This window comes from Martes martes (assembly GCF_963455335.1).
Source record: "Martes martes genome assembly, chromosome: 4".
NCBI lineage: Eukaryota > Metazoa > Chordata > Mammalia > Carnivora > Mustelidae > Martes > Martes martes.
In genome coordinates this window covers 31,344,135-31,370,748 of record NC_137891.1, presented here as the reverse complement: position 1 = coordinate 31,370,748, position 26,614 = coordinate 31,344,135, and the positions used below count along the sequence as shown (strand labels likewise).

The 26,614-nt window shown below is 35.6% G+C and overlaps 1 protein-coding gene across 3 annotated transcripts in view; it reads left to right on the top strand.

Annotated features, from left to right (window-relative positions):
* Positions 1 to 3,390: 3,390 nt before the first annotated feature.
* LOC308341128 (oxidation resistance protein 1) overlaps positions 3,391 to 26,614 on the top strand; it is a 76,729-nt gene continuing 53,505 nt past the window's right edge. For 2 of the 3 annotated variants that reach the window (XM_080800812.1, XM_080800811.1), the window contains exons 1-4: positions 3,391 to 3,888; positions 19,269 to 19,351; positions 23,714 to 23,821; positions 24,751 to 24,864. In XM_080800812.1, coding sequence (XP_080656938.1) covers positions 3,690 to 3,888; positions 19,269 to 19,351; positions 23,714 to 23,821; positions 24,751 to 24,864 — 504 coding nt within the window. In that variant the 5' untranslated portion in view covers positions 3,391 to 3,689. The remainder of the gene's footprint in view (positions 3,889 to 19,268; positions 19,352 to 23,713; positions 23,822 to 24,750; positions 24,865 to 26,614) is intronic. The other variant, XM_080800813.1, reaches the window with a different exon arrangement.

The following is a 26,614-nucleotide window of genomic DNA, read 5'->3' as shown; positions in this document are numbered from 1 at the left end:
TAAATGAATAAAGAAGATTCATTCTCTCTCTCTCTCTCTCTCTCTCACACACACACACACACACACACACACACACAGAATATTACTCAGCCACTAAAAAAGAAGGTTATCCTGTCATTTGCAACAACATGGATGAACATTGAGGGCACTATGCTAAGGGAAACAAAAGTCAAAGAAAGAAAAATACTGTATGATCTCACTCACATGTGGAATCTAAAAAAGGTGAACTCATAGAAACAGAGATTAGAATTGTGGTTGCCAGGGGCTGGGGGTTGGAATTAGTGAGATGTTGTTCAAATGGTACACACTTCTGATTTTAAGATGAGAAAGTTCTGAGGCTTCAATGTGTAGCATGTTGACTATAGGAGACAGTCACCATTATATGCTTGAATATTACTAAGAGAGTAAATCTTAAATGTTCTCACCACACACAAAAAAGTAATGTGTGTATTGATGGAGGTGTTAACTAACCTTATTGTGGTAGTCATTTTGCATTGTATCAAATCAACACATTATATACCTTAAACTTACATTATTATACATATAGGGAAATGAAAACATATGTCCATAAAAAATCTGTACACAGATGTTTACAGCAAAATTCTTCATAATAGCCACAAATGAAAATAATCCAAATGCCCATCAACTTAATGAATGGACAAATAAAATGTGATATATCCATACAGTGTCATATTATTCTCAATAGAAAGGAATAAAATAATAATAAATGTTATACCATGAATAAGCCTCAGAAACATTATGCTAACTGAAAAAAGTCAGATACCAAACACCAGATAGTATATAATTCCATATGTATGAAATATCTATAAAAGGTAAATCCATAAAGACAAATGGTAGATTAATGGTCACCAGCTCCTGGGGGGTGGGCATGGAGAGTGACTGCAAATAGGTAAGAGGTTTCCTTTTGGGGTGTTAGAAATGTTGAAAAATTAGATTTTTGGTAATGGTTTAACAACTGTACATGTACAATATCTGTTGAATTGTATACCTTAAACAGGTGGATTATATGGTTTATAAATTGTACCTCAATAAATATATTTTCTCTTATGTTATTAATTTTTTAAGGATTTTATTTATTTATTTGAGAGAGAGAGAGACAGGGAAAGAAAGCACAAGGAGTGGGGTGGGGAGAGGAAGAAGCAGGCTCCCTGCTGAGCCACCTAGGGGCCCCAATAGGTATATTTTAAAATGAGGTGAAGGTTGCTAAGGGAGGCAGACATGGTACAAGGAAACTTTTTTTTTAAGGATGGAAAGGATTTCTGTGAATGATATAGGTAGGAAAAGGGGAAGGATCCAGAGTGAAGAGAGAGAAAATAATGCAAGGAAGAAGTAATAACATTGACAAGTCAAAGGCAATATAAACCAGACTAAGGTCAAGGGTTCATTTGGAGGGGTGCCTGGGTTGCTCAGTTGGTTAAGTATCTGCCTTTGGCTAGGATCATGATCTCAGGGTCCTGGGATGGAGTCCTGGCTCAGCAGGAGCGGGGAATCTGCTTGTTCCTCCGCTGCTTCCTGCCCCCACTCCTGTCCCCACCGGCCCCCCCCTCTGTTTGTGAGCTCACTTTCTCTCTCTCTTTCTCTCAAATAAATAAATTTTTAAAAAGTTAATTTGGAGAGGGAATGGCATGAACAGAAGTTACTTCTGAGGCAAAGTAAAGGAAGATGAGCTTGTTGTAGATTGAAGAAAAAAAGAGAAGAAAAGTGAGTGTGTTCATATGTGATGGCCTAATGACTTCTCATGCAGAAGGCAAGGTAACATATTAGAGTGATGAATTTAGTAACTTCAGGAGAATAGTGATGATTCAGACAACAAATGTGAAGAATAAGAAAAAAAGCTGATTGATTATATGAATAGAAGGATTTTTGAGACATTAAGGCCTTACTTGAGTTTAAATCAAAATTTGTAAAGCACATAATCATCAAGTTTATACATTTTTTCTCCAGCAGCTCTAGCTTTCTATGAAACAGAAGCAGAAAAAAAAAACGGATGGGCCAACTGCCTGTAAACCTGTATTCGAACTGATAAGAGTACAGGTTCCTGCTTAGTTGGATATAAAAGTGCAGATTCAATCAAGCGTAAAAGACTCAGACACTATTTGGATATGATTATCACAGACTAAATTAGATATTTCTATATGTGAAACATATTTCAGAAAAAGAATTTCAATTTAGTTAATCAGAATTAGACTTAAGTCATTCCAATTTGATTTTTAAGCTTACCGAGACTCTGTGAGATTTTAGAAGTGGTGCTAAGGGTGGTAATGCTTCCTTATCAAAAAGAAATCTCAGAAAAAGTAGGAGCCACCTACCATTCTACCAGGTGGGTCCGGTAGGAGGTCCAGAACATCTGAACACAGGGATGATTGCTGGATATGTAGATTTCTGGGTCCTTTCTCACAAACAGAGTTACACCCTGGGGGTACAGCCCAAACATTGTGTATTTTTAACCGGATATAAAGGGGATGATATTGTTAAAATGGTGAAGTTTTTTCTAGTAAGAATTTAAGCTGAAAGGTGGTGGTGGGAAAAAGATCATCTTGAAAGCGGGAGGAGGGGATAATCTTTTTGGTTTGGCAAAAAGCTTAAGTTCCTGAAGGCTTTTCTGGACTCCATTATTTGGTATGACTAAATCTTCAACTCTTAAGTAATTCAGACCTTTTCTTCACATACGTTAATAAATTGGTAATTCCAAGAAAGAGAGTTTATTTATTTAATGCATGCAAAAAACTAAAAGTGATATAAACAGATAGGAAACGACAGGAATAATCAGATCTCAGTAAATGTCAAAAGTCATGACTTCTTCTCTGCCTAAAGAATAAGGTTGCACACTAAAGCCCTTAATTACCTTGCTTTATAGGACCGGATTCATGAAATGTCAAACTCTTAACAGTTCGTAATGTCACAACGAACTTAAAATGTGACTATTAATGCTTTATTCTTCGAATATGGTCTCATAATACTTGGTAAGAAGCATCTTATCTAAGTTGGTTTTAACTACAAAGTTTTGACTTAAAACAACCTTCCCTTCTTCCTCCCTACCCCCACAGAGCCCCCAAAATTACACGCTGCAAAAGTTTTGAATTTTGCCCCCCCCCTACACAAACTTTTTGACACTTCACTCCTAGGCCCCCGAACTCTACGTAACTCCAGCAGAGCCTCCCTGGGCCATTTTTATCCTCTGCTCAGCCCTAGGGCCCCAAAGCTCAGCCTCCCCTGCTTTCCCCAGCAGTCCCGAAAGTCCGGTCGGGTCCGGACGGGGCGGGGCAGGGCGGGGCAGGCCTGCTCCATTGGAGCCGGACGGGGGGGTGGAGGAGCAGATAGGACGGGTCCGGCTTGCTTAAAAGCCGCCAGCTTTTCGTCCGCGAATCTACTCCAGGAAGAATGCATCTACTTTACAAGCGAAGTTTTGCCTGACTTGGCGTTTGGAAGCAACAAGATTAACTTTTCAAAAACTTTTGCCCCCCCATCTGCTCCCCCACCCCCGACGCATAGTTTCCTGATGGTCCGCCCCCGGGCCAAGCTAGGGAAGCCCCCTCCCCCTCCCCGCCTCCTGTGAGGCGCGCGGAGCCACCGCCCCCGGTCGGGTCGCAGGGGCGGGCGGCCTCGCACCCAGTGGCTGCCGCCGCCGCGAAAACCGTCGGCCTCCTGGGCCCCTGCCCCGCGGCAGCATGGACTACCTGACCACATTCACGGGGAAGAGCGGGCGCCTTCTGCGGGGCACTGCCAACCGCCTGTGGGGCTTCGGGGGTGGCGGCGAAGCCCGGCAGGTGCGCTTCGAGGATTACCTGAGGGAGCCCGCCCAGGGGGACCCCGGGTGCGGGTCCCCGCCCCACCGGCCCCCGGCGCCGTCCAGCCCGGAGGGACCTGGTGAGCCCAGCCTTCCTTCACCTCCCGCGCGGCCGACCCGAGCTGAGGGCTGGGGCGGGAGTTGGGGGCGGCGGAGGTCAGGGCTCGGGGTGGGAGTGCGCGGCCCCAGCTGGCGCCGCTCGCGAACTGGGTGGGCGGGGGTCGCTCTGCGGGGCGTTGGCAGGTGTGGCTGGGCGGCTAGCGGGGAGGGGCTGAGGGGGGAAGGACTCGCTCTGCTCTAGGGACGGAAGACTTTCGGCAGTCTGCGTCGTAGCTTCTCCTGCTCTGCTCTTCCTGCTTTCTTCACCTAGTCTCGACTTTCTTTACCCCGCCAAGTACTTGGACGGTCTGATCCATTCTTTTTTTCCCCTCCCACTGGGAGGTGAATATTGAACCAATTATGATGCCGGTGTTTTTCGTCTTTGAGGTAATTAAGATCGCCTTGCCGGGTTTGGCGTTTTGGTTTGGGTCAGTTTTTATTTGAAATTTGTCAACTGTTAAGATTCACTTAATATTACTTTGGGAAAGAAAATGCTTAATTTACACCGGAACATAGGTTGATTTTTGTGCCGTATACTTTGAAAGGCTGCGTGTAATCTTGAGAGGGCAGAACTTGGCAGACTATTTTTTCCCTCAATGACAAGTATACCCACTCTTGTATTAGTTTTTTTTTATTTTTCCATCATAATGACTTCCTAGCGTTTCTTCAAAAAAAAAAAAAAATCAGCCATAAAGGCACGATACTGATATCTTAGGGAGTTTTAAAGTGTTCATTGAAGAGCTACTGCATATGATAACTTCTCCAGTGTCATTGGCCTCCTCTAAGTTAGTAAGTGGCAGATCTCTCTTAGTCATTTATATTTTTGTTATTCTAATATACATTTTGGTGTTCCGAGAGTAAACTACCAGCATTAGAGGGTTTAGAAAATAGAGAAAACCTCACAGTGTAAAATCTATCCATAGCCCTACATCCTGCCGTTCATTTTAAAGCAGTGAAACAGTGGAGACATCTATTGTCCAGTGTGTGTAGGTGTGTAATTTAAACTTTGAAGAAACTTGAATATTCAAGTCTTAATTTTAACATGGTCCCTTTAAATAATTTTTCCTCACTTTACATAACATATCCTCTTTAGTATTCCTGTTTATGGAAATAAAAGAAGAAAAAGTCGGGGGATACTATATTTCTCCTTGGAAGTGTTAACCAGATGCAGAATTCTCCTAAAGGAGGGACCAAGGATGGGGATGGAACCTTTTAAGTGTTTGAATAAGAGATTTTTAAAATGAGTCGTTAGTTGCCTGATTGAAAACAAATGATAGGTGACCAGCCTCTAGATCTGAGACTCTGCTCAGGAGGGAGCCTGCTTCTCCCTCTCTGCCTGCCTCTCTGCCTACTTGTGATCTCTGTCAAATAAATAAATTTAAAAAAAAAACAAAACCGTATGAATAGGTAGATGGAGGATTCAGAGATATGTGGTGTAACTTAACCAGGAAGGAATATGACCAGTATTTTAATGAGCACAAACATAAACATCAGATTCATTTATTCAAAGACATTTATTGAGCAGACTGTTATATCTGATGCTCTCCTTCATAGTTGCAGTTTTAAAATTCCTCTTCTGTTGAGGCTGCCTTATCAACTCATGGCACACTGTTTAATATTTATGGTGCTCCCAGATCTCTGACACAAGTTAGGCCTCGTGATGTCCCAGTTATGACCACACTCAGGTGGGCAGGTACATCCTGTCATTAACTTGCTGAAAGAATTTGTACATTTACTTAATTTCTTTGGTCCTATATTTCCTTGTTTATAAATGAGACTGATTAGATGATCCCAGAGGTTCTCAATTTTGGAGCTCTTTTTCATTTAGAACACAACAAGTGAAAATGATGGGTGGTAGATCTAGAAAATAGCATTTGGGTGTAAAAACATTGTGGGTCTATGAAGTTATGCCTACAGAGTTCTAAAGGCAGTTCAAGAAATAAGTGCTCCAGCAATAATTTGATTACCAATTTTAGAATAAGTGTAGCCTCCTAGATTGACTCCTTTGAGAGGCAACGTGTATATATACAAGTGAAAAATAGGTGGTGCTTTATTTCTAGTTAGCCTTTGCTGAAATGAGAACTCTTTGCAGCTACCTACCCAATGGATTTGGCTATAGGATTTTTCTTTTTCTTTTCTTTTCTTTCTTTATTTATTTGTATTTCTGTCTTTTGGTATGAGTATTAGTCTGTTTGAAAGATTTCTTTTGCCCTTTCTGCTTGTGACTACCTTTATTTCAGATTTTTGTAATAGCTGCTTAAGATTCCTATCATCACTCACCCCTGCCTTCAATTCTTTAAAATGTCCTGTGTACTATTGCAGTATTTCTTGTACAGACACATCCAGACTGGTAAATTGGCTGCACTCCAGGACCCCGTTGTAGTGATCTTGCCCCGTTTTGGGTTCAGTAATGATGTTGATAAAATACCTTTACTGTTGACATATTAAGGATGAATTAGATAAAATTCTGGTCAAATGTTTTTGATTTCACTCTTTCTATAAACAAACCACTTACTATACTGTTAGTGTTACTGATGCCTTTACTCCTTTCCTAGGTGACTGCTTTTGCTCTTACTAGCTTTTAGTGTTTTCTGACTCCATCATTATATAGTTGCCCAGAAAAAAACCATAAATGGAACTTAGACACATTAAGGAGCTTATCACACCATTGCAATTCTTATTTCTGCCTAGAGTGAATTAGGACTTGATTCAAGAAAAATTTTTGGACCTTGAGTATAGTTCTTGTTTGGGAGCATGACCATAAGCCTATACTATGTAGCCTTTTTTTTTCTTCATTTTTTTAAAATTTAAAATCAATTAGTTAACATACAGTGTTAACATAGAGTTTAATGATTTATCAGTCACATGTTACACCCAGTGCTCATTACATCAAGTGCCCTCCTTAATGCCCATCATCCAATTACCCCATCCCCCCACCCACCTCCCCTCCAGCTACCTTCAGTTTGTTTCCTATAGTTAAGAGTCTCTTAGGATTTGTCTCCGTCCCTGATTTTCTCATTTTATTTTTCCCTCCTTTCCCCTATGTTCATCTATTTTGTTTCTTAAATTCCACATGAGTGAAATCATAGGATATATGTCTTTCTCTGACTTGTTTCACCTAGCCTTTAAAAGTACTCACCTTACTGGGTCATACAGTAAAAAATAAGTGTAAATAAGTAGATTTATCAAGTTTAAGTCTCAACTTACTGTGATTAGTTATAAACTGCCCTGCTATGTCAACTCTGTTTTCTTGCTTGGTGACAGTATACTTTAAACACATCTCACTTGGTCCTGTTTAAAATTTATTTTCATTTAGTTTTAGTGGTTAAAACACTAGCTTGCAGGAGGAAACAGTAACAAAAATAATCGTTGCCAGAAACATTGGGCAGGCACTATCAAATAATTAATCCTAGTAACAACTCTATAAGATAGATACGGTTATCCCATTTTTCTGATGAAGAAACTGAGCCAGACAAAGAAATAAGGGATGTAAAATCCATTTGAGTGTTATCTTCATATTTCTAAGAGTGATGGCCATGTTAGGGAAAAAAAATGTGAGAAGAATGCAGAGCTCTATCATGTATGATGTTAAATTAAAACAAGTTAAAAGAGGTAAAGCATAGGATAGGTTGTCATTGAAGCTATGGTAATAGTTTATTTTGAACCCATGAAAGACTAAGTGGCTCTAAAAGATTTGGAGGACCAGTTGTTGCAGTAACTATTAAAAAAACCCCAAAACTCACAGTGTTGGTCAGTGGAGGAGAGTGACCTTAGATGTCTGTAGTCTTAGTGTCATTGCCTAAGGTGGACGGAGGGGTAGATGAGGGAGAAGAACTTCACCTTGATAAACAATCTCAGTCTGCTCTCATGGTAACAGATGGTAAGTTTGAGGTCATCGTATTTTTTCCTTAAACATGAGGTAGATTTCCTTATTTTACAATCGCTTCTCATCTCACAGGACAGCTAAACTGAAATCTTTTGTATTATCTGTGGGTTTTTTTTGTTGTTTTGTTTTGTTTTTTAAAGATTTTATTTATTTATTTGACAGACAGAGATCACAAGTAGGCAGAGAGACAGGCAGGCAGAGATAGAGAGGGGGAAGCAGGCTCCCCGCTGAGCAGAGAGCCAGATCCCAGGACCCTGGGATCATGACCTGAGCCGAAGGCAGAGGCTTTAACCCACTGAGCCACCCAGGTGCCCCTGTATTATCTGTGTTTTTGGACAAAAGTGTCTCTGAATATTTGACACTACAGTAAAACAGTGATTCTCGGACTTATGTCAGAATCACCTGAAAATCTAGTTAAAACAAAAATGAGGGGCTGCTTCCCAAGAAACTCTGATTTGGTACTTCTGGGTTGGGCCCCATAATTTGCATTTCTAACAATTTACCAAGTAATACTGGTGCTGCTGGTCTAAGGACCACACATTGAGAATCACTACTTTCCTAAATGGGTCTTTTTTTCCATGGTAAGGTTAGGAATAAGTACAGGTAATATATTTCATTTATTAAACGCTTAGTACTAATATTTTTTTAAGTAAGTTTAGGAGTAATCAGTGTATGTGGTCTTTAAAATACTGTGTTTCAGGGGCACCTGTGTTGCTCAGTTGGTTAAATGTACCTCCCACTTGATTTTGGCTCAGGTCATGACCTCGGGGTGGTGAGGTCACGTGTCAAGTCAGGCGTCAGGCTCAGTACAGAGCCTGCTTAAGATTCTCTCTCTCTCTCGCAAAAAAAAATTGTGTTTCAGAGAATTAGGCCTATTAGAGTATGTACAGATTAGTCTTGTAAATACAATTTAAAATGAGTATTTGTGTAATTGTTTTTGAAATTGAAAGGTGCAAGTATTTGGCTTAATTTAGAAACTGAGAATATTTATAACTTAATTATATTTAAAGCTTTATTCTAATGTATTTACCTACAGTTACATTCTTAGAAAGGTTTACTTGTTAGAGGCAATTTAAGTGTTTAAAATAGAATATAGTAAATTTATAAATGCAGTTTAATGTATGTGAGAAAATTTAATTACCCAGGTTTATAAATAGGATTATTTAAGAATATTTAGTTTGTTTTCTGTTTGAGTTAATCAACTATCAGAAGTACCTTGGGAAGTGTATTAGGAGTTACTAGATATATAAATAAAACGCACTTATAGTTGAAGGCTTAAGGGAAAGCTAGGTTTTTATATTTGTACTTTAATAAGTGAAACCTTAATTAAAAAATAAAGTAACTACAAATAGTTTTTTGTTTATAAAGGCTCTCTTTGTGGTCACCAACAAACTTACAGTACGAGACTCTTGATAAATTTTCTTGAACAAAAAAGGGGCATGTTTTAAGGTCAAATTCGTGTGTTAGAGAAAGGTCCAAAATTTGCCTTTGTTTTCTAGCAGTCAGTGAAAAAAGGGAAATGTAACCAGACGTAAATTAGCGTCCCTAAAATAAATGTATTGCTTAGACGGGCAGGAGAAACACAAACTAAATTTTTAATTTTACTTAAACTAAAGTAGCCGCATGTGGGCCTTATTGCTATCATATTGGATGATTCAGAAATAGAGTCCAGAATCCAGATTCCTTAACACGGTTCCTTACTATTTACATTTCAAGTGCTTAATAGCCACATTTGCCTAGTGGCTGCTATAACGGATAACACAAATATAGAACATTTCCATCATTGCTGAAAATTCCATTCATTGCAGGAATATCACTATTGGTGGTAGAATAATGAGAAGTTCTCATGGAACTCCAATATAGCAAAAAGTATCCTTACCATCTTTATATTAACTATAGCCTCTAATTTCAAAAAGCTACTTTTTAACACCATCCTTTAGTGTGGTTCAGTGGTATAACAACAAAGTGCAAGTTAATAAAAGCAGTTCTGACAGGGCCAAAGAAATTAATACAGACACATAGTTAATCGGATGGTGTATCTTAACTGAGGGGTAGGTGCTAGATTGTAAACTACAGATTTTAGATCATACATAAAATCTAGATTTTAGATTTCCAGAGCAGTGCTACTCAATAGAATTTTCTACAGAAATAAAATTTTAATTAAGTAAAATTAAAAGTTTAGTTTTCAGCCTTACTTGCCTTCTGCAGGCACTCAGAAGCCTTAAGGCTAGTGGATACTATATTGGATAACACAGATATAAACTATTTCTATCACTGCAGAAAGTCATTGGAAAGCACTCTTTTGTTTCTTTCTTTTTTTTTAAAGATTTTATTTATTTATTTGACAGACAGAGATCACAAGTAGGCAGAGAGGCAGGCAGAGAGAGAGGGGGAAGTAGGCTCCCTGCTGAGCAAAGAACCTGATGCGGGGGGCTCGATCCCAGGACCCTGGGATCATGACCTGAACCTAAGGCAGAGGCTTAACTCACTGAGCCACCCAGGTGCCCCTGGAAAGCATTCTTTTAAGCAATGGGTCTCAACACTGGCTGCACATTAGAATTTCCTGGGTAGATTTTTTAAAAAATTCTGATGGTAAGTCCCCACTCTTAGCATGAGATCTCTATGCTCTGACAATAATCAAAGATTAGATCATAAACCAAAATCTAGGAACCAATAATAATAATCATAAACCAAAAGTTTAGGACTTCAACTAATTTTAAGTTTATCAGGTGACTAATGTGTAGGTAGGGTTAAAAAAAACAAACACTATTTTCCTCAAAACTGTGTCTCAAATTACTGAGCCACAATGGGTTTTTGTTTATTTTTTGTTTTTGTCTTTTCTTCACAAGCCCTTTGGACATGCACCAGATATTTTGTAATTCAGTTTCTGAAAAGAGATGTATTTTTAAATTGTATGGCAGTCTCTCAGTATGATAAAGACCTTAGGAAAAGTGAGGTGACAATGAAAAGTTCCTGAAAAGAAGACACATATATATGCTTGAAAAAGAAATGTTGAAGATAGAATCTTATATTCTTCCAGTCTTTTGTAAGACATTTTTTTCGTAAAATTCATGTATGCTAACTATCAAGAAGTCCTATATTGCAAAGATTAAAGTTTAAAAGCCACCTCCAATCTAGACATCCAGAGACATAATTAATATTAGGATAAGCATTTTTGTCCAGATCTATGTATATATACAGATAGAATGATGTATGGTAGGCTTGAAGGGAGGGGTAACTGAAAGATGTATTTTTTGCCCTAAGAAAGTATTTTCTAAATGGTGTGTCTAAAGTTAAATAGATTTTGAGAAAATTCTAAGACCTTGGTATTATTAATTCCTGCTTCAGATGGCATTAGCATCTCCCATATTTTTTCTCACCATCTCCTGATACTGACTCATTATTTTTACATTTTTCATATTTTTAACATTCACAATTAGTTTTTCAGCTACATTTTTATACCATTGTTCAGTACTTTCCACTTGTCCTTTTATCAAGCCCTCCTCATTCTTGGAATTTTTATTTTGATATAGTTAGCATAACTTCAGTCTTCCGGAATTGAATAATGTTTGCTTAAAGAAGTGTTAAGCAAGCTAGACTGCTTTTTTCTCCCTAGTAGGTGATTTGCTTTTTATGCATGAATTCTTCTTTTATTTTCCACGCTCTATTATTTAATCAGGAGTAGAGAGGGAATAATCAGATTTATGTGTACTTGTGTGTATGTTTAATACTCTTAGGAATTACATCTTTCCTCTAGGATCTATGTTGAGGGAGCAGCCACTATATGAAACAGCCCTGGTCTTGAGATAGAGGAAAAAGGGAGTTAAGAATTATAATGTGGATCTTAACAGTTTACCTGGAATACTCATCACTTATGTTCATGTTTCATTGAGCAAAGCATGTCACATGGCCACGTCAGACATCAGTGCGATGTAGTGTATTTTATATTCCCCCCCCCAGGAAAGAATACAGGATACTCAGTAACAATGTAGTCTATCACAATGACTATTTTAGAAAACTATTAGATTAGTTTGACAGAGATTTGAAAATTTCTGTCACCAGTAGGGAAGCGCATTTCTTCTGTTAGTTATTCAGTCTGCAAGTTTGATCCTTTCAAAAAGCTCTATTAACAGTGCCTCTCAAATTTATTGCACATGCGTATCAGTTGTGAATCAGTAGTTCTGAAGTGCAACCTGAGATTCTGCGTTTACTAGAAGTTGCGGTCACTGGAAGCACCCAGGTGATGCTAATGCTGTTGGTCCCTGATAAACAACTTTAACTAGCAAGGCTCTCTCTATATAGCACTTTATGTAATGGAGCTTTTTACTTAGGAGAGGACCACTGAAAAAATCTTTGGATAGAAAAAGGGGCACTATAGGGGAACAACTAATGGGTAGGACACCAAGAACAATATGAGATATTACCAAATAAAGGGGCAGATGAGCACTGAGAAGGAATTAGTTGACTGATTCACAAAGATCAGATAAAATAAAATTGAACAGGCCCATCATATTTGCCACTTAGTTTGCTCTTCTTTACCAAGGCAGGATTTAGTGAACCTAGGAGGAGAGGAGCCATTATAGTGCATTGTGGAATTAGTAGGTGGTGATGGAGTAAAGACTGAAAAGTAGACTCATTTCCAAGCATTCGACTATGAAAAGAAGCAGAAAGATAGTGTGATATCTAGAAGAGCATGTGTACAAAGTTGAAGAGAACTCAAGGGATTTTTAAAATTTATTTTTGTTTTGATTGTGGATAAAGAGTCATTAGAAGTGAAAGTTTGAAAATACAGGCATTTTTTTCCCTGTCCTACCTCATTATAGAGGGAATCAGTTAATTAGAAAAGCTGTAATCAGAATATCTCTTGTAGTTTAGAAGATGCTTTTGAAGTTTTACTCTTTATTATTGTGTGTGAAAATATTGACTCCCACCTCAATATTTTTTAAATTATCACATTTTTTATCAGTAGCTAGTACCCAAATTAGAATATTCAGTTATAGTATTGGACTTCTAGTATTTTAAAACTGGATCTCATGCTATTTTCATTGTTGGTTTATAGGCTTGTTTTATTCCTCCAGTTTTGCCTTTTCCATTCTACTACCAAAATGACTTTAATTTAAAGTTCCGATACTGCTTTTTCAAATCGCTGCTTAAACATCTTTTGGGACTTCTGAGCCCGGTAATAGCAAGCTGGGTAATTCAGACTCTCCTGCCGAGAACAATCTGAAGAGCTGGGCCAAAGCAAAATAAATTTTACTGAAGGTATCAGAAAGGAAACTGATATAACCAGACTAGGATCTAAGTGAGGACAGAGGCCAAGGAAGAGCAGTTCTAATTTGGGATTGCTTTTTCCCTGGGTAATGTGTTGATTCCAGAAATAGCAACTGAGAGATTAAAAGGTGCTTTTAACAACATACAGGTATAAAGGATAAGAGATAGAATATAAGACCCACTATAAGCGAGGTGGTGAACTCTCACTTAGGACCCTTAAACATTGTATCTGAGGGTATAGAGAAACTGAAGTAGGTAGATTCTCGTAAGATATTGGCTTAGTTTCAGATTATCATTCCTGTATCTTCATTAACAAGATCTGGTATTGCTAGTGTCCTCAGCTGTTTGACAGAAGGAAACAATATTTTCTGGAGAAATACAGCTTTTCGTGTGTCAAATTCTGTCAGTAGACAGTTTCACAAATACAGTATGCAGCACACAAAACATAATTAGGCACACAATGAGACCTCAGAAACAACAGTGAATCTGGATATTGTAGTTGTGATTTAAAATAGCCATGTTGAGAATTTTATAGAAAGAAATATAAGAAAGAAAAATGGATATTCTGGAACTGAAAAATATAATCCAAGTTAGAACCTTTGTGGATGAATTTAACAGCAAATTAGCCAACACCATAGGAGAGAATTAGTGAATTGAAAGGTAGGTCAGAAGAAAATATTCAAAATAAAGAGAGAGGGGTCGCCTGGGTGGCTCAGTGGGTTAAGCCTCTTTCTTGGGCTCAGGTCATGATCTCAGGGTCCTGGGATAGAGCCCCGCATCAGACTGCTCACCAGGGAGCCTGCTTTCCCCTCTCCTTTTGCCTGCCTCTCTGCCTACTTGCCATCTCTTTCTCCATGTCAAATAAATAAATAAAATCTTTTAAAAAAATAAAGGGAGAGGGACAAAAGAATAGGAAATATGGGAGAAGGTTATGCTTAATAAAAATGCAATGGGAAGTTCTAATGTGTGTATATTTGAGTCCCTAAAGGAGAGGAGAGAGAGTGGGGCAGAAGCATTATTTAATAAGAGATTTAAAACTTCCAAACTGATGAAATACTTTAATTCATAGATGTAAGCATCCCTGCAAACCTCTACTAGAATCAATACTAATCCCACCAAAGATGAAAAGTCTTAAAAGATGGCTCAATGGGTGGCTCAATCTATTGGGTGGCTGCTTTCGGCTCAGGTCATAATCCCAGGGTCCTGGGATCAAGCCCCACATTGGGCTCTCTGCTCAGTGGAGAGCCTGCTTCTCCCTCTCCCTCTGCCTGCCATTCTGCCTCCTTGTGCTCTTTCTCTGTATCTATCAAATTAAAAAAAAAATCTTTAAAAAAAAATCTTAAGAGCAATCAGAACAAACAGTTAATGATGTCGCAGTAGAATTAACCGTTGATTTTCCAACAGAAACAGTAGAAATTAAAAAGCAGGGGGAAATAATCTGCCAATCTAGAAGTCTGTCCTCTGTAAAAGTACTCAGAGTTGCAATAAAAATGGTAAATATGAGGGTAAAACTAAGTGAATGTTGACAGTCTAGAAAAGTAATGATTTATAGTATTTTTTAAAATATATATGTATATAATTAAAGTACCTAATAATAATTGCATTTAAGTCTTGGCAGGGACATACAGATTTTAGTTCCCTTACATTGTCCAGGAAGAGGCTAGAAGTACTCTTTAATATTAGACTGATAAGTCAGTATTTCAGGCTGTAACCTCTGGGTTGATCACTAATAGAATTATTACAGAATGCGTAACTTTAAATTAATGGGTGGAAAACAAAATAAGTAGTAATCCAAAAGAAGGAAAGAAAGGAGAGTAACAGAACTGGCAGACAAATAGAAAACAGACAAATAGACAATAAGGTCCTACTTCAGGGACATATCTAAAGTGTAAGGATAGGGCTTAGAAGAGAATGCAACTCTTGATCTCAGGGTTGTGAGTTTGAGTCCTATGTTGGGCCTAAAGATTACTTAAACTCTTAAAAAAAGTAAAATGTAAGGATAAGGAAGGGTTGAAAATCTAAAGAAAAAGTAAACACTGGGGTGCCTGGGTGGCTCAGTGGTTTAAAGCCTCTGCCTTCGGCTCAGGTCATGATCTCAGGGTCCTGGGATCGAGCCCCGCATCAGGCTCTCTGCTTAGCGGGGAGCCTGCTTCCTCCTCCCTCTCTCTGCCTGACTCTCTGCCTACCTGTGATCTCTCTCTGTCAAATAAATAAATAAAATCTTAAAAAAAAAAAAAAAAAGAAAAAAGAAAAAGTAAACACTGATGGGAGAAAAGCTGGTATAATATCAGACTAGGCAAACTTTAAGGCAAAAAGTATTTTGAGGAAAGGTTCAATTTACCAGGAAGACAAAACAATTCCTAATGTATTTGAACTTAGTGTCATGGTCTCAAAATACAGAAAACAAAGGAGAAAAATTTATAAGGGACCATATAGAGCCCACAATTCTAGTGGGAGATTTTAACAACCTGTATTGGTAATTTACAGAATAAGCATACAAAAGCAAAATCAATATAAATATAGAAAATTTGAAAACACAGTTGTCAAACTTGACCTTTTTGATATGAAGATAGATTAAATGTATGTATGATACACACACATATAACACTACCCTACAGTACAGAATACACATTCTTTTCAAGTACCTATGGAGTATTTACTAATTTACATATGATTATAAAGCAAGTTTCAACAAATCTCAAAGCTTTGAACTTCTGTATTTTCTTTCACCATGGTGCAATTACTCTAGAAATCACTAACCAATAAATAAATTTTAGAAACTGTTATTATGTTGGCAAATTAAGTAATACTCTCTAAATAGCAAAAGAAGAAATTAGAGTAGAAGTTATAAAATATCTTGGACCAAATTATGAAAACACAGAATATAGAAGTTTGTAGGATTCATCTTAGAATGGGAGTTTATTGTTCTAGATTACATGTTAAGTGTCTGCATCTGGCAATGGTAGAGTAAAATCCAAGTTCCTTGCTCTTTTCAATATATCGAGATAATTGTATCTTGAGGAGAGTTTTTTTTTGTTTTTGTTTTTTTTGTTTCTTTTAAGATCTTATGTATTTATTTGAGAGAGAGCACGAGAGGGGAGAAGGTCAGAGGGAGAAGAGCTGGGAGCTGATGCGGGACTCAATCCTGGAACTCTGGGATCACGACCTCAGCCGAAGGCAGTGGCTTAACCAACTGAGCCACCCAGGCTCCCCTTGGGAAAGTTTTTATATATTCATTTCCTATCAGAAATTTATGGAACACCTATTGTATCCCACACATAATAATATAAGGTGCTGGGTACATAGAAAGGCTTCTCAACCTTAACAGTATTGACATTCTGGGACAGAGAGTTCTTTGTTATGAGGGGAATGTGGTGTACATTGTTTAGCATGCAATGTGTAACGCATGCATGGCCTGTACCCACTAGATGCCAGTAACATTTTCCCAATTGCAATAACCAACAGTGTGCTTCAGTTTAAGTTGTCAAATGAGGATAATAATGATAGCTACTTTATAGGGTTGAAGAATCAGATAAAGTAATAAATGTAAAGTACTTAGAACAATGGCTGGCACATACTGAGCACTTGATAAATGTTTATTATTTTGATTGTTAAATCACAAATCTGTATTTCTAAACTGTAATAACTTTTGTGGGGAAGAAGAAAAAGACCTCTCCTCTCCATACTCACTGTCTAGATTCTTTTATGCTGGTAACTATCTTTATAAAAGGTATTATGGGGGCACCTGTGTGGCTTAGTGGGTTAAAGCCTCTGCCTTCGGCTCAGATCATCATGGTCCCAGGGCCCTGGGATTGAGCCCCGCATCGGACTCTCTGCTCGACAGGGGGCCTTCTTCCTCCTCTCTCTCTGCCTGCCTCTCTGCCTACTTGTGATCTCTATCTGTCAAATAAATAAATAATATCTTAAAAAAAAAAAAAAGGTATTACGATTACCCAATAAGAGACTGGGCTTGGTGGCAACTGAAATTATTTTCAGAAAGTCTCAAATAATGTGATTATGTGATTCTGTTTTCATACTGGTAGAATGATCAGTTTGTTCCATTGTGTTCTGGTAGTTATATTTATGAATAAATGTTTTAATAATTGGCTATTAACCTTTACAGTTGTTTTTGTAATAAACATTAAAGTAATATATAATTGTAAATTATTAAGGTGGATACTTTGAATTTATTTTAAAGTTTAAACTATAGAAATCTGGTACATTGGTTTTCATGCTCTGAACTGCATTCCATGGTGAACTCTCGAAAATGAGAGCAATTGCAAACTTCATTGTGATTAAGTATTTAGTGAACTCTTGGGATATTATGAAACACAAATTGAAAAACTTCAGTTAGGCAAAGTAAATGTACACTAATGGTTATTCCTAAAATCAGTTAAGGATGGATATATATTATTAGTTAAAAGTAATCTGTAATTATACTCGGCATTGCTTAAGTTTAAATAGCAAAATGAGGATAGTGTTTTTAGCTCCCTCTGCTGTTTATGAAAAGAACAGAAATTACTATTTAAAACCTTTAAAATTGTTTTAGATTTAAAATAATTTAATGTTTTATTATAAAATCAAATTAAAATATATGCTATTCATTAGAGGAAAAAGGTTACAATAAGCAAAAATAATAGTCATTTCCATAAGCGTTATATCATTTTACGTTCCTACCATAAATATAGAAGAATGCTGTTTTTTCTGTAGCCAAACAATATGTAGTCAGGCTTTTGAATTTTTACCAATCTGATAGGTGAGGAATGGTATCTCAGTGTAGTTACATTTGCATTTCTCTAGTTACCAGTTAGATTGAAAATATTTTTATATGTTTAAGGGCCATTTTTATATTCTCTTTGAATTGTCTGATTATATGTTTTGCCTATTTTTCTGAGTTTTTACATTTTTTTCCACTCTCAGTTTTTAAGAATTCTGTAAATATTTAGGAAATAAAAGTGGGGAATGGGGCATAATGGCGGATACCCCCAGGGACATAATGGTTGAGCCATAATTCTTTGTCTGGTTTTCTTTATGGAAAGTTAATGATGGTTTATGAAAATTGTGATAGTTCTAGGTACAATTTAAGTTGTTGCTTCAGAACATTAGTTCATTCAAACTGGATGCTTGCCATGGCAGGCTGTTAGGCACTGAGGAGGCATTGTGGAACAAAGCAAGCACAGTATTTTGCAGGTTACCATTTAGTGGAAGGGATTAAAAAGAGATAGAGACTTAAAACGGAGTCAGATGCTATAGAAGGAGACATACAAATGCTATGTGATCAATAACAGAGACTTGGGTTACCTTAGGTGATCAGGAAGGAGAGCTTTTTTAAGCACCGTGAAACTAACTGACTTTTTTGATATTCAGACTTATTAGTTCTATTATTAATGCTTTGTTAGAACTGTTTACCCAACTATCTTATTCAGTTTTGGTTTTTGTTTTTTAGAGATTGACTTTAATCATTTTATATTATTTAGATAGGAGTGGTATTTATCAATTCAGTGTAATGGTTGTTGCATGAAGTATAGATGAGATTTTTTAAATGCAAAATTTAAAGTGAAACAGGTACCATAATCTTGGTGATAATGACATGTTCAAGTGAAATGCCTTGATAAGCAAGTAAAAAATATTTAGTACTTTATCTGAAATGAAATGCACTAAAGTTTATTTATATACAAAAGCATATCTTAATTTACTTTATGGTATATAAATAAGGAATTTAATACTTTGAAATAATTCCATAGAGAAGACTTCATCTTTAACTATGATTTTAGAAGTGGAGTTATTTTTTTCCTGTGAGGACTAATGTTATATTTTACAGACTTGGTTTGGTTTATAATAATAATAATATCTTCAAATATATAGTTAATTGTAATCAAGTTAGATAGGTTGAAAGAAATGATCCACAATTCAGTTTTTAATAACACTTAATAATCCTTTCACGACAGTTGCTCATATTTTGAATTGACTTGCAGTTATTATAGTGTCTCATACTGGTCAGTTCTTAAAGCAAGCAAGCTAGTGAGCAAGAAGGTACATTTCGTTTTTCAGCAGTTGGTTGCATTTTAGAGCAGAGAATCCCAGGAAGCAAGCTGTAGTAGTAGTAAGTCTACTAGATAATTGCCCAGTGAGCTCTAATTAACAGTCCTTGACATTGCTCTGGAAGGAAAACAAATTTAATAGTTTTACCTCATTTTCTTTCAGACACTGGCCAAAAGAAGACCTTAGACAAGAAAGATGGGAGACGAATGTCCTTTCAGAAACCTAAAGGAACTGTTGAGTATACAGTAAGTTATTGTCTTTGCAAGAGTATTACGTTGACATTCTTTGTTTCTACTATAATAAATAAGACAAAGATCGTTAATTGCCTTATTTCAAAAATACTTGCCTTTAAGTAACTATTTTATTAATCATACTTGAGTTCTTAATTGTATTTTAGGTTTTATTTTTCCTTAAGGAGAAATTTTGTTAAGTGTGGTACAAAGACAGTTACCCAGCAAGTTTAATTTGTTGCAGATGGTAATTTACGGGGAGTCAAAATTCCTGTGTTGTAATCCTTTTTATTAGATTAGGCTTTTAGGAACATATTTACTCTCTTATAAATGTGATCTTCATTACATGCCCAGCAGTGTTAAGTATAATGAAAATGGCAGATAGAATACTGAAAAGATAAATTGACATTTATCTTCCAGAATAACCTCTCACATCATGATTATTTGCACTGTTTTATGGCTAAGTTTGTTTAGCTTTGAAATGGAACTTCTTTCTGTTTTCCAAATGACGTTCACATCTCTCTGGCAGTCAGCTTTTTACATTTCTGGTTACTATGGAAAACTGAAGTGAGAAATCCACTTTAGTCTGTGGTGTAATGCTTATCTGATTATATATAAATGTTGCTTATTTACGTAATGTTAATGAAGTTATAAACAGTTATTTAACTGGCCTTAATTTTATGTTGTTTTGTGTTTTCTAATGTTACAACCCTATTAAGAAGCAAATAGCAGTTTTAAACAATTTCTGCATTTGTGTCATGAAACCTTCCAGTCTTGGTTTGATTTTGATTATTTTCCATGTATCCTTAAAATTGAAAAAAATTATCAAAAATTTGGTTTACACTTTATTTCTATATATTGTATAATTGATAATTTTGAGATTCTAAGTATTATTTTAAAAGGTTGGGAATCAGGTATTTAGGGTAGAATTATTTTTACCATCTAAAGAATCTTAAAGTATAAGTTCAATTGAGTGTGCTTGTACCCTCTCTGCATGATTGAGAAATTGAGAAAATAAGTTCAAACAGTAAAATAATGGGTCATGTAATTTAATGTGTTCATTAGTGTTTATACAGGCATAGGATTATAGGCATGAGGCATACGATGTTATCTACACATGTAATGCGGTTGTGAAGCATTGTAAAAGTGTAGTTCATTTTGAATTTAGGAGTTTACCATTCTTTTCTTATAATTCAATAAAACTTGTGTTCTCTGTAACAGAATGAAATTTAAATTAAGAACCATTATTTTATGGGGGGAGTGGTTGAAACTTGAGGTTATATTTTTCCTTAACGTTACAGGTGACCTTTGAGGAGTAATCAAGTATTACCCAGAAAAGTTATAAAACATTCTCTTGCAGGTCTTTGTTTAGACTTCTACTCCCTATTTTTTAGTCTATTCCTTACGCCAAATCCTAGAAGAAAGTAAGAAGTGTATTTCTATTTCTAAAATCTGAATAAAATTTTACTGTCTTATATTCTGTTCTTATGACAATTTTATAAAACTTTCATATAACATCTTTATATAAAATACTTATATAGCATGATTATTATATTGAGGAAAAAATCTATTTCCTCAGTATTTCTCTTAAAATAAAACTTTTGATATCATAATGTGCTCTCAGAATTTGTTCTGAAATATTTGCGATCTATCTTAAATATATTTTATACCACCTAAATATAGTATAAATCAATCACTGTATTTACATAGCTTTAAAATTAAAATAATTTATATGTATGTATATAAACACACATACATTATGTTTTTAATTGTGAAATCACTTTCAGTAGGAATCAAAAATAGATCTTGAAAATGCTATACATTGTCATTTTCTTCCTAATTTAATATTTGTATACCTTTCTAATGAAAGAGCCTTTTCCAAGGGCACTAATGATTTTCTAATTATCAAACCCAGAGGCCTTTCCTTTGTTGCTTTTTGCTCATTGTTCGTTCTTTCTGGTTTCTGGTTTTTCCTCTTCTTAATGGTTGTTTTCAGTGAGGATCTGGGAATGGATAATCAAGTGATGTCTGAAAGTCTTCACTGTACCCTCATTCCTGTTAGTTGACCTGTCTATTTAGATTATCAGGTTGACAGTCTTCTGACAACTGTTTTAATCCATTGTCTTATGTCCCTCTGTTGCCTTTTTAGTTTTATTCATTTCTAGGCAGTCTTCTCTTTTTAAGTTTGTTTTTGGAGTTTGCCCTTTTTTCTTTATATAGTTCTGCAGTGCCACTGTAATAAGTCCTGATTCAGACAAATTTTTACTTACTGTGTTTCTTCAGTCTGAGGAGTATGTCATTCATAGTTCTGGAACATTATCACCCATCATTTCTTAGAGTATGTCTCCTGTTTTTCCTCTATTTGTTCTTGAAACTAATTGGACTGTATTTCATTGCCCTGGTATTCTTGCTGCCAGTTTTACTGTATCTTCCGTCTCTTTTACTGGCTCTTCTACTCTTCTTGATTCCAAATATAAGTGGTCCCTTGTTTCTTTTCACTTTTGCATTTACAATCTATTACAGATCTTAAGAACTTTACTATATAAACTGTGTGAAGTGAGCCTCCAATTTTTTTCTATTCTTACCTTCCTAGATGCTTGTATTTCCTACTTTCATTTGATAGTTACCAAATTGTAGCAAACCTCTTACCAATTTCTCCATCCTTGTCCAATGCTTGATTTTCTTATTTTTGTTTCCCTTCAGTCTGTTATTCATCCAGATTGGAACTTTGGGATTCAGCATCAGTTGCTTATTACCATTTGCTCCCCTGACCTGCTGCTGCTGCTACTACCATCATCACAACCTCATTCATTCCATGAATGCTTTCTTGAGTCTTACTTGGAAACCTTATATACCTTAATCTGTTTGTATTTGTTACTTTTAACCTCATTTACTGCAGTAGTGTTAAGTTGGTTTTTCTGCATCTATTCTCTTTTCCCATTAATCCTAGACCTGTTGTCACTCAAGCTATATATCTTCTTTGCTTTTTAACTATTGGTGTCTTTTACTACTTTACTCACTCCATTTAATAAGATCATTGTGAGGATAAAATGCGAGACAATATGAAAGTATTTTGGAAACTTAGAGATGTTACTGCAAAGTAAAATTCGTTTATAGAGAGCTTCTACATATATTATCTCAGTAGGGTAAGTGATAGATCCTCTCATTACATAGATGAGAAAGTTTGCATAAAAGGAAGGAAACAAATCTATTCAATTATCCCATGTATTTGTCACACATTTAGTTTTATATAACCCTTAAAGGAAAACTACATATTTATTTTTTTTACATTACATACATATCTATTTTTCTTGACTTTGAAAGTCTTCTCCAGCCTAATTCTAAATGCCTTTCTAATCTCATCCTTTTTCAGAATTAACACTAGTTACTCACCTTCCTAAAGTCCTAAACTCATTAGTGTGTTGTACTTTTTCTGTCTCCTAACACGTCAGTCCTGTGCTCTTCACTTTGAATGTTCTTTCCCTTCTCTCTTCTCAAATTCCTATTCCTTCTTCAAAATCCAGCTTTTAAATATTTTTAATACAATCTTTCCTGGACAATTTGGAGCAAATACGGTACACTATCCATATTCAGAACTTCTGTTATATTTGTTGTTTCATTTAAGTTGCTCTTCACCTCATATAACCTTTTTGGTCTTTCTTATTTTCCAACTAGATTTTAAATCCCTTGTGCACTAAAACCACTTAGATGCACTTGATTTTATCCTACAGAGCTGTCATAATGCCTTATATATAGAGGACTCCAAAGGACTGTATTGACTGATCTAGTGACTTTTTCTTTCAGGGAAATTGGCAAAATCCCATGACTTAAGATTTCTATAAATACAATCATTAAAGGATATTAATGATTTGGAAGCAGATTACTTTGGTTCAAATATGTTTTCTAATTTATACAATTAAATGAAAGGATGTGTATGTAAAGATCATTAGAAATAGCATCTTCAGTTTGATACAGGCATACTTTGCTAAAATAGAATTTGTGTGTTTCTAGGTTCCATATGTTTTAGAAACAATTCAGAGGAATTATATATTTTAGAGCCTTTGTAAGATAAAAATCATTTGTGTTTTGTAAGTTATATTTTGTATTTGGAAATTACTTGAAGTAGAGGCCCACGTATAGTTGTGATATATTATGATAAAGCATATACACTGTATAATAATAGTTTGAGGCCATTTGCCAGCAAAGCACAAAATTTCTTAAGTTAATTAAAGATAGAAAGATGGAAAATATCTAAAGATGGAAAATACCACTTGTTAATGAAATGTGAGATTGGTCCACAGACATCTTAATAACATTAAACCTCATGATTTAGTTTTTCTGTTTTAACAGATCAAACTTATTTTTTCTTTCAAACAGGTTGAATCAAGGGATTCTTTGAATAGTATAGCCCTGAAATTTGATACAACGCCCAACGAACTTGTTCAGTTAAATAAGTTATTCTCCCGAGCAGTTGTTACTGGACAGGTATCTTTTTTTAATTCATTGGTATTTAGAAGCATTCAGTAGCAACACAGAAAGTATCCACTGCAGTATAGTTAATAATATAGAAAATTTAGGAATAATTTTATGCATGCTTTGAACAAATCATATTGTCTCTAGAAGAGAAAGTGGTCCCATATCTATATTAATTTTTCTTAGTAATTGAAAATTACTAAGATTGATAATATTTGTGAATTATCTTTTCAAATGTAATTTTAAAGAGCTTATTACAATATTCAAAGCAATACATGTACATGATAAAAAATTTTAAATTATCCCATCTCAGACTTCCAGTTTCCTTTTCCAGAAGCAACCACATTTATAGTTTGTATCCTCTTTCAGAAATATTCTAGCCTTTCCCTTTTTTTAAAATCTAACTTTGATTATTAGAAAATGTTTTATTTAAGTATGGCTTGACCTCAGACTTTTTCATGTGTAGGTGGTATTGACTGTTTTGATATATTAACAAAGCACAGTAAGCTTTAGACTGTTTCAGCTCCTTTGTTATTATAGATATTGCTGTTGGGAACACTCTTCTATATCTTTTTCTCTTTTTTATATGCAGACATTTCTATAAAATCCTAGAAGTGAAATTGCTGAGTTAAATGATATGTGCATCTTAAATTTTGCCAGCTATTACCAGATTGTCGTCTAAGATGAATACCCAGAGTACATGAGAATTATTGTTTCCCCACCCTATCTTTGACAGTATTTATTATCAAGCTTGTCTAAATTGAATTTACATCTTTTTTTACTGTTAGAATTTTAGGGTAAAAAATATTCTTTTAATTTGAAGATTTTTATTTTTTCTGTTTATTGGTGAAGATCATTGTTAATGGTACTTGCTTTTAGAACACCATTCCGTTACTGATATTTCAGTTTGACTGAATTTTTATGTGAATACTTTCTTGAAGGTTTTATATGTTCCTGATCCTGAATATGTCTCCAGTGTTGAGAGCTCTCCATCTCTAAGCCCTATAAGTCCTCTGTCGCCAACATCTTCTGAGACTGAATTTGATAAGGCCACTGTAAGTGTCCCTATTTTTCAAAGATAGCTATGAATAAATCTCACTATGTATGTACATATCATCATGATTTTTTATCCTTTTTTGACTATGGTTAAGACAATTTTCCCTTTTTATTTTGCTACATAAATTTATAAATTTCTGCTTTTAAAGGGAACATTCTTATTAAACCAGGCAGTTTAAATTAATTTAATAATAAAATGAATTATTTTAATTTAATTAATTTTTTTTACTGGTGGTGGTCCAGATATTCATCAACATTCTCTTATAAATACCATGTAATAATTTAAGTAAAGAAAGAGTTTTACCTAATAAGCATGACGGTAACACGATAGGAAGTCCATGTCCTGTTGGATTTTTCTTTCAGTTTTCTCTATTTCTACAGCAGTTAGAACTCTTGAATTTATTTTTCTTTAAAGATTTTATTTATTTGAAAAAGAGAGAAAGAGAGTGCACAAGCAGGGGAAAGGGGCAGAGGGATAAGCTGACTGTAGGGAGAAGCTGAGCAGAGTCTGATGCGATGCAGTTCTCTATCCCAGGACCCTGGGATCTTGACCTGAGCTGAGGGCAGTCACTTAACTGACTGAGCCACCCGGGTGCCCCTGATACACTGCCTTTTAAAAAAAAATCCCATCATCTTAATCATTCTTCCAAGTATTTTGAGTAATTAATAGTGGATTAATTTACCTAGCATTTTTAAGGAATGTTTTATATAAGTTACATTTTATAAATGAATTTTAAAGACCCAAACTGTATTTAATAATTTTAATTAAAATCTCTCTGAAAGAAATTATTTTTTTACCTTTTTATGTAAATTAGTACTAATCATAATTTTTCCTTTTTTATGACCCAGTGATTATGTTTACATATAAAAGTCTATTCCTCAAAAAAAAAAAAAAAGTCTATTCCTCTATTAAATGACTAGATTCCTGTGGGAGAGTCTTCTGTGTTGTCTTGCCTACTTTAGGAGGCATCTTTTTTTCTCTGCCCCAATTTGCACTCAAAGTTTAAGATACCGAATAATATTAATTTGCCTACAAATTATTAGACATTATTAATTTCTAAGCTATACTGTTAAACGAGTTCCACTTCTTTCATGGAGTAAAGTACATGAAATACTGTTAACTCTTTTTTTCCTTGTCCAGGGGCTTTTAGTATGTGTTTGGGTGTGTTTGTGTGTGAGAGAGTGAGAGAAGTAGGGTCATTTTCCAAATATTTATTTGTTGGATATGTTATTTGTATAAATACATCAGCACTGTACTTTAGAACGCAGTCTCATAAAAGGAATATATTACATTTTTCACCATTGATGAGAGCGGAAGTCAGGTTCTAATGAGTAGGTAGTGCTGGACCAGATGATGTAAGAAAACTTTTTTGAACATGGCCATGCCATTCTCCCATGACACAAATTGCTGTACTCATAAGCAGTTTAACAACAAAGGAGAGCAATGTAGCCTTAGGTTATTTTACCCTCCTTTTCGAACCCTAAAGCAGAATTGTGAAAACTTGACTGTAGTATCCTGCCTGACTAAAACACTGTAGGGTCCTTTTCTCTCCTTCATCTTTAACCCAAATGTTATTACCAACTAGCTTTCTTGACAAGTGTAAGATCAAAAAGAAGAGAATGCTAAAAGGGAGCAACAAAGCCTCTTTTGTGAAAATGGTCTCTTCCTCACTTTTGCCATGTTACTGGGAGAGAGGGAAAGAATGACCTTTTAATGAATGACCTTTCAATCTGTAGTAACTCAGCTGC